This window comes from Gymnodraco acuticeps, unplaced genomic scaffold (assembly GCF_902827175.1).
Source record: "Gymnodraco acuticeps unplaced genomic scaffold, fGymAcu1.1, whole genome shotgun sequence".
In the NCBI taxonomy this organism is placed as follows: domain Eukaryota; kingdom Metazoa; phylum Chordata; class Actinopteri; order Perciformes; family Bathydraconidae; genus Gymnodraco; species Gymnodraco acuticeps.
This window is the reverse complement of record NW_022990673.1, coordinates 3,025,668-3,034,455: the sequence shown is the minus strand read 5'-3', so window position 1 is coordinate 3,034,455 and position 8,788 is coordinate 3,025,668. Positions and strand designations below refer to the sequence as shown.

The 8,788-nt window shown below is 38.1% G+C and overlaps 2 protein-coding genes across 2 annotated transcripts in view; both read left to right on the top strand.

The window, feature by feature from the left end:
• Positions 1 to 1,501: 1,501 nt before the first annotated feature.
• On the top strand, positions 1,502 to 4,685 carry LOC117555177 (claudin-1-like). Its single transcript, XM_034229962.1, has 4 exons — positions 1,502 to 2,060; positions 2,481 to 2,645; positions 3,118 to 3,196; positions 3,508 to 4,685. Exons 1-4 carry the CDS (start codon positions 1,859 to 1,861, stop codon positions 3,674 to 3,676), a joined length of 615 nt encoding a protein of 204 aa, XP_034085853.1. The 5' UTR covers positions 1,502 to 1,858; the 3' UTR covers positions 3,677 to 4,685.
• Positions 4,686 to 7,232: 2,547 nt separating this feature from the next.
• p3h2 (prolyl 3-hydroxylase 2) overlaps positions 7,233 to 8,788 on the top strand; it is a 63,747-nt gene continuing 62,191 nt past the window's right edge. Inside the window, exon 1 of the mRNA XM_034229811.1 lies at positions 7,233 to 7,818. Within this exon, the coding sequence (XP_034085702.1) occupies positions 7,402 to 7,818 (417 nt within the window). The 5' untranslated portion in view covers positions 7,233 to 7,401. The remainder of the gene's footprint in view (positions 7,819 to 8,788) is intronic.

The following is an 8,788-nucleotide window of genomic DNA, read 5'->3' as shown; positions in this document are numbered from 1 at the left end:
TTTGTTGTTTATACTGACATTTTACAATAAACTTATCCTGCACTTAGTAAGAACAAACAAACTGTATAAGGACCTCCATATTGTACCAGGTTGTTGTGCTCCCTATCTCTGTTTATTATCCTATATCTAATAGAACTGCTCGGGTCTTGATAGATTGAGTGGGGAAGTTCATGAGATCTTTCTAGAGGGTTATCAAGAATAACTTTTATCCAATGACCTTTTCCCTCTCTGTCTGTGTCTGTGTATTCTCTTGTTCCGATTAACCCAGCCAAATCTTTTTTCTTGTTCTGTATCTATATCTACGCCGGGATCCGGAGTCGAGGCTGATCCTCTTGCTGTAGTCCTGTGTCTTGGATCCTCTATCCTGAGTTCTGGATTAAGTCGTGGACTTCGGGTCGTGGCTGAACCTGTCTCTGCGGTCCTGCCTTGGGTCTCACCATGCTGCTTCCCTGATGGCTTCCACAGGATTGTAGCTGACATCCTCGTGGATTCATCTTCTTATTACAGACATATGCATTTCCTAACATTCTGTAAAATGTATTATCTCTTCGATTTACACACGGCATCTATTGCACGTCTGTCCGTCCTGGGAGAGGGATCCCTCCTCTGTTGCTCTCCCTGAGGTTTCTCCCATGTTCCCCTTTAAACTGTGGGTTTTCACTGGAAGTTTTTCCTTGTACGATGTGAGGGTCTAAGGATAGAGGGTGTCGTTTTTCTCATACTGATATTCTGAACAATCTGTGCTATTGTATTTGCTGTAAAGTGTCTCTACTGTAGGCTATTTTTATTATATGTACAGCACTTTGGCTCGACCAAAAATCGTTTATAAATGTGCTATATAAATAAAACTTGATTTGATTTGATATAGAAAAAGCCAATGACACCTTTATGTGCCAGCCCATCACTCTCCTACACCATTGGAAAGTATTGTTTCTTCAGTCACAATACAATGTGCAAGATAACATAACAGCATTGCAAGTGTTACTCAAAGGGGACCTATTAAGCTTTTTAGAGTTTCCCTTTCCTGTAGTGTGTTATGAATTTAAGCCACTGTCGGCTCATCTAAGAATGGGCAACATCTGGGAAAATTAGACAAATATCCTAAATTGTATTTAAGAGTTGTAAACAGATAGATATAATGTAAGAATAGATAATCCAGAGAATTACGTTTCTATAGATGCCAGCACACACTTGTAGTGGGTCATATCATTCACAATAATAAATTATATAATATCCGAGAAAATTTAATTTTGCTTTACTAATACTTTTAATTTAGGAATGTTAAGTATATTTGAATGCCAACACTTGTGTAATGTTGTACTTTTACTTGTAGAAGAGTATTTTTTAGTGGTATATACTTAATTTAAGAATCTGAGTACTTCTTCCACCACCATAAGTCCATACATTGTTTTTAATGTTGGGAATTGCTGCATATGCCTTTTAATGTGTTATCCTGTGAGACATGGTCCTCACTCTTGTTGTGTCAAATGAACTAAAAAGCATAACACTGAAGGTGGAAACTCACATTATAATAATTTGGAAGACTGCCGTATATGTTTGTTTAATACTCCTTATTTACCGGAATGTATTATTTTTTCAGATAGGACTTCCTAAGAACATGTCTTCCCATCATCACTGCAGGTGGAGTCAATAGTATCATGCTACTCGGTGGAGTGGACGTTCCATGCGTCACGTGGCTTGCACTTTAAATAGAGGCTGCAGAAGAGCGCATGAATAACGGTCTGCGAGGAGCCACTTATAGGTAGATCATTTGTTGGCTTCAACTACTTCTGCTCGCTTGTAGTTTGTTTTTCTCTGGAACATATTTCCCAAACAACTGAACTCTTCCCGCTGTACGATGGCCAGCTCCGGACTGCAGCTCCTCGGTTTCTTCCTCTCTCTGGTCGGTCTCGCTGCCACTGTGGGCGCAACGTTGATGGTTGAATGGAAGAAGCAGTACCAGGGCAAGACGCACCGCATATTTGAGGGTTTGTGGATGAGCTGCAGTGGCAATGAAAGAACAACTTGTGAATTTCACCAGTACCTCCTGAAGCTGCCAAGTAAGTTTTTTTTAATTTATTTATCACATCTGCATAGATCTCCCCCGAAAACCAGACGCTGCTTCTTGAGATAATACGTTACCATAATTAGACAGAAGTCTCTTTAGATTGACCTTTACTGACTTTATGGCATGTCTTATATTCATAGACATTTAGCTGTTGTTGAGGAATTCATTTATGCCAATCTTTAAGTATATTTTGTAGATTTAAGTTTATCTCAGCCTATTTTTTTATTATGTTTTGATTTAGTTGGTAGGTTGGTTAAACCTACAGTTTAAGCCAGACTAATACTGCACATATATTATGAATGAAGTTACAGAAAGATATGCAATTTCTCACAGAAGGGATAGGTCATTTCTAAGTATAAGACAGTATACATGAAAAGTTTTTATATTCCAACAGTCCCATTTTTTCTCCTAGTTGAGGTCCAGGCTACCAGGGCGGTGATGCTGATCAGCGTCTTCCTCTCCACTGTGGCTCTTATGGTCTCCACAGTGGGGATGAAGTGCACTCGCTTCATGGACGGCAAGTCTGAGAGCAAATCCACAACAGCTATGATCGGAGGAATCATGTTCATGATTGCAGGTGTGTGCAGTGGCAACTGGATAATATCTCAATATAATATGCTAATCAAATTCTTATTTTATGTAACCTTTATATAACAACAAAAAGCCTCATTGAGATTTAAAATCTCTGTTTTCTCCTGGCCACAATAGGCAGCAATAATAACGAGTTACAGGCAACAACATAAGACACAGCAACCCACATTTAAACAGAAACACTTATAAAATTGTGAATAACTTTTCTAGTCTTTTAAAATATCTAATCCTTTAAAAAAAATACATAAACAAACAGTAAACACACTACCTAGTTTAGAGATAACCCTTTTTCAAATTTTACTTTTCTCACCCATTAGTTGTAAGATATTTTCTAAATATTTTCAAGTTTGCTAAACCTTGCAAACGACACAAGAAAAACATATTTAAAAGTGATGTTTTAAAAATAAAAACATAAATGAACCCTCTGTTTCACAATATGATGTGTTTTCTTTGTTCAGGTGTATTGACAATCATTATGACTTCCTGGTACGTCAAAAAGATTGTTGACAACTATCACGAAACGAAAACGCTTCAAAGGTACACACACACACACACACACACACACACACACACACACACACACACACACACACACACACACACACACACACACACACACAATCTCAAGTTTACTAACGTAGCTTTTGAGGATATTACTTTGACCCACATTCATTTCTTGGAAGCTTATTCCCCAATGAACTGGTCTTTAGTCTGAAATGTTTTGCGAAAGTAGCCTAAGTATGACACAAGACACACACACACACACACACACACACACACACACACACACACACACACACATTTGATTCTGTACATCTAAATGTGTGTACATTTGTTTTCCTCTGCAGCTTTGAGTTTGGTAATGCTGTGTTTGTCAGCTGGGCTGGCGGCCTCCTCACTGCGGCTGGTGGAGCTTTCCTGGGCTGTCAAAGATGCTCGCGGTCTCAGGCGACCAGCTCCATGAGCTCCAACAATCACCTCCTCCCCCCCATGGGCCCCAAGTCCAACTACGTCTAGTGAAGGAGAGGCCGCGATAGTCAGTCCTGCAGTGACATTACATTGGGTTTCTACTACAGGAATAGAAATACCGAATATCAAGGATCAGGGTTAAGCACAACAGCAAGCAGTTTGCACTGAAATTCAATATCATTTTATAGATTTAAGATTTTCTGTCACTTAGAAAGTCACTGCCTTATCCATGTATTTTCTTTTAATGTTTATTTTATTATTATTTTTAATGACTGTTTTTAAATGCCATTTTCTTAATGTCTTTCATTTTTGTAAAGCACTTTACAAACACTTGCCTTGTGTTGAAAGGTGCTATATAAATAAACTTGCCTTGCCTTAACTTTTTTATCTAGAAAATATTTGTGTGTGAGTACGACATTTTGAAGTTACTCTTAACAACTCCTAATGAAGAACAATGTATCAAACTTTAAATAAAGTAGAATAATTGTTTTGATGCCTGGTGGCAAATGACTGTAATTTTACATTGCTGTACAATCCATTCTACTTCAGTTCCACACTGGTGTTTATATTGTCTTGTTTGAGTATTTTGTTAACCCTTAGATGCATAAGTGGGTTAAAAATGAACCGGTGAGGTGGTTTTCTTGAAGTGTCTTTGTAATTAAATTTTTGTATCATTTCATATACCAGCTATTCCTCAAAAAACATGTTTTTGATATCATGCCATTCAAATTTTGAACAGCTGCGGGGCAGGTAAGAGAGGGTCAGATTTGCGGAGGTGGTAATATGAGGTTTTGACCGAGGGGGAGGACGTAGATGATGAAGAGTAGGGGGCCGAGTACTGATCCCTGGGGAACGCCTTGGGTGACTGAGGCTGTAGCATAGGAGTGGCTGTGGAGGGAGATGAAGGAAGAGTGTAGGGTCCAATCACTGGTGCATCCAAGGGTTAAATATATATTTAGTTTTTTGTTTTTGTCATTTATATTTGTTCTTATTTGTCAGTTTGGAAGATTGTTGTATGTACATTTTGAGAAAAAAATAAAACTGATTTCTTTACTAAGGGTAACCTTATGTTCTTTTATATTATATACATAGTATTCACTTAATCTTTATGTCAAACTCATGAAATCACTGCTGACTTTTGTGTCTGATGTAATGCAACTGTAACAACATCAACTGCATTTGCTAATTTCTCTTTGTTATACAGCATACACTTACCATATTATGATAATATTATACAACACAAATAAGAAAAAGGAAAAACTGATATTTATATTGTTTTGTTCTATCCCTTTTTATTCGTTGTGTTTACGATTTGACTTAAACACTGACACAAAAGCTTTTGATTCAGCCAATATATGTTGGCTTCACTTCACTGAACTCTGGTTCTTATCAGGAGAAGTGACGGATTTAGGCAAATGATGTGCTATATTTTTTCTTCCTTAAATTACTGAAATATTCTGACTCTTGTGGTGCAGTATTTGAGTGAATGTACTTGTTGACTTAATGTAAGATGTTAGGATGTTGATGTTTGTTGTTACTAAGTGGATCCTGTGCTGTCCTGAGGCCTGGCTCCAGTAATGAGAACTTTCCTGACAGCGAAACCGTTTCCTTCCTCTCGTATCTGTTGTTGTTTTACCCTCTAAATACTGTATTTAGGCATCTGGTATCACAGCTGCTGCCATGGTGAATTCAAAATAAAGAATTGTTTTGTCAGAGACTGAGAGTTACTGTTATGATATCTGCTTGACAAAATAACTTGATCCTTGATGAAATTAATTGCACAAGATGTTGATGTACAGGTACTGTAAGCCATCCTTGGTCAAATGGAAACAAAAGTCAATCTCTTTAGTTAAACATACATTTAACAAAATTAGCTGTGGATATAAACTCACGTAGGAACCTCTCATGGAGGCACAGTGCTGCCCATACTCTTCCTGAACTCTCAGACAGCAAGTAAAATACTAGAAAATGCAGGCTGCATGATGGATGTTTTACACTTTTAAAGTACCTGGTGAAATATGGTATTTGCCAACCGAGCATGCTAATTCAGATCAAGATATATTTACTCTACACCTCACATTTTTGTCTAGATTACACAGATAAAAAAACAAAACAAAATCACTTAATTAAAATAACCAGTTTATATCGGCAGCACAAACTAATTTAAAGAACGGCAGAACTAGCACCTAGTACCATGTACATGAATAGAAACTCAAATATCTGTGTGTGTTGGCATTCCTCACAGTAAGGAGCTTGTTGGCACCTCAGCAGATGTGAAGTATCTAAACCACACATTCACTTTCAGTCTATTTATAAAACATTTCACCACACAAGCTGGAATTTAGATCTCACAGATGGGTGTTGACTAAGTTGAAGTATCCAGGATGCCAGTAAAGAGTATTTTAATGCAGGTATGTTTAGCAGTAAATGATGTTGTATGAATGATGACTGTTGTGTCGTGAAATGTAGAAATGTTTACATTTTGTTATTAGATTGCATTTGAAAAAGCTTTTGCTTGACATTATAATCCAAACAATGACACTAACATAGTCTTTCTTAGAATAGTACAAATAATGTGCTTCCAGATGACATTTCACTAAACTAATAATGATAAGAAAACATAGTCTTTTAATTAATTGTTCATAATATTAGTTAAAGTTGAGTTAACTTTGGATTGTGTATGTTAGTTGATTTACTGAAGTGTTTTTACCTGCTTGGCTACATTCCTATTGCCCCAGAAGTAAATATTATTGGGTTAACAGTTAAATGTTTATTCAAGCTTCATGCATTTTGGGTTTTCCTGGATAAAAAGGTAAGAGTTTGGTTGATAAGCAGCCTGGTAGTAAAACTGCTCTTAACTGAATTATCCTGCAGAGGGAGACGTTTTCCTTTTAATGGAATTGTTTCTGGATGTCTTGACTCTCACATTATACCTCCTGAACATAAGAGACTTCCAGAAGACAAGACAGCAACTAGCCTTTGTGTATGTATATCTCACAATACATATTGTGTGTGAAATCACACACATTAAAACTAGCTTCTCAGCCTATTCATTTAATATTTCTTTGTATTATCCTTATTTTTATTTATTTTTTAAAACAGGGCCAGTCTGTAGTCCATGGGCTAATGTTACAAATTCATCCAGAAAATATTAAGAAGTTGCTGACTTTTTCACCTTGAGCCATTCTCGTGAAAAACAAATCAAAACAGCAACAAAAAGTTTAATTTCTCTAATAAAACAAGTTCAAAATAGTTAACTTTTAATTGGTTGTAGGCTATTGGGCTTCACTCAACCTCAGTATTTTTATTTTGGCGTTTGTTTAACAGAAAGTTTTAGTTTCAGGCATTTCAGTAGGTCCTTTATCAACCCTGAAGGAACCCAAACTATATCATTTCAATGTTTTCTCTGAAGCAACGACCATTGATTTAACTGCGCCATGTGAAACAACACTTAAAGTCGTTTTTTAATAAATACAAGGTGGAGAAATGATGTTAAGTAAAACTATAATTTCTAATTTCTCCCTGAAGGACCCTTGTGCTGTCCCTGCTTGCGGAAAGCTGGCATTGTGCTCCGGCCATTCATGTCTTGGAGGGGCGGAGTTAGCGGAGTCGGAGAGGGGTCATAACAAGATGTGTGTCCCCGACTGAAGCAACATTATTTCCACCCTGGTCCGGAGCCGTCCTGAGTCTTTCTGAGAGGAGCTTTTTAAATGGACTCTGAAACGAGTCCGAGCTGATCGCAGAAGTGACTGACAGAAGAACAGAAGCAGAGGATGGATAGGAACTTTTCCCCGGCTGCTATCTTCTCAGTAGTCCTGCTTACCGTGGCGTTGTCCCCCTCAACAGCTTTCCTGGAGCCTTACGACCTTTTATATGACAATGCGGTTCAGGCGTTTTACAACAACGACTACCCAAATGTGGTCCGTTACATGGAGGGAGCGCTCAGCAGCTACAGGGAAGTCCGCCAAACCAAGGTCCGGTGCCGGCTGAGGTGCCAGGACCAGCATCCCTTTGATGCCACCTTCTCGGAGCTGCGCTTCCCTGACGTGGTGCTCCGGAGAGCGGCGTGTATGAACACATGCATCGAGGAGATACTTGGCAGTCAATCTCTGCACAAAGTCAGCGAGGATGTAGTGCAGGACTTCCACAGGAGGATCCCCTACAACTATCTTCAACTGGCTTATAAGAAGGTAGGGGGAAGGGGATGATGAGTAACTTTGAGAAAACGTGCTCTGAATGAGCACTTCTGTTGTCAACCCAGGAGATTTCTTAATCTGTCTGCCCCACTATACCTGCTACAGTCTTCATCAGCTGTTACTGCTGCCCAGCAACCTGATGCAGAGAGATGATGCCAGCTGCACAGCACACATGTAGAAACCAGTGTAGCTCATGAGGATTCAAGGTGTTGTCACTTAACTATTTGGCTACACTTAAACTCATATTTGAGGGCCTATAAAAGTTTTACATTTGTCAAAAAAAACCCTGATCTCAATTGAGAACGATCTTAAACTAGCATCCCACTGCAGATGTATACAATAACCATGTTCAGGTAACATTAATGATATTTCAGAAAAAAAACATTTACTTGCTATTCGCAAGAACAATATTTTCTAACTAAGTTGTTAAATAAAAAATATTCAGCTTTTGTTAGGGATGTTTTGCTATTGCTTAATACGTGTATTCCCAAAATGAAGAGTGACCTACTATTTGAACAAGTTGAACCTGTAGACCCAACTGGGATTGGATTCTGTAAATAACATATAAAAGCCTATATAAAATACAAGTATATAAAAGAAAGATAATGTACCACATCTGATACTGATCTAAAGTGTGAGATACATCAATAGTGGCCTGCTGATAATGTCAGAACTTTGGACTGGAGAAACTTAAATACTGTACAAGCTAAGGCTCTACATCTTAGTTCTTTAAAAGTCAATATTATGTAAACGTGATGTTTTCAGCCCTTACTCCAATATGCAACAATGTGATGTAACATCCACTACAGGTGTCCATGTATCACGCTCATGTCAAAGGCTGCTATGTTGAATGTTGATATAAGATTTAGTTGCAGTGAGATGAAGGCCCAGCTGTCTGATCACAGCAGGCTGACTCTACAGATGTCTGTGCACTTGCTTCAGTCTTTTGTTTACATCCACACTT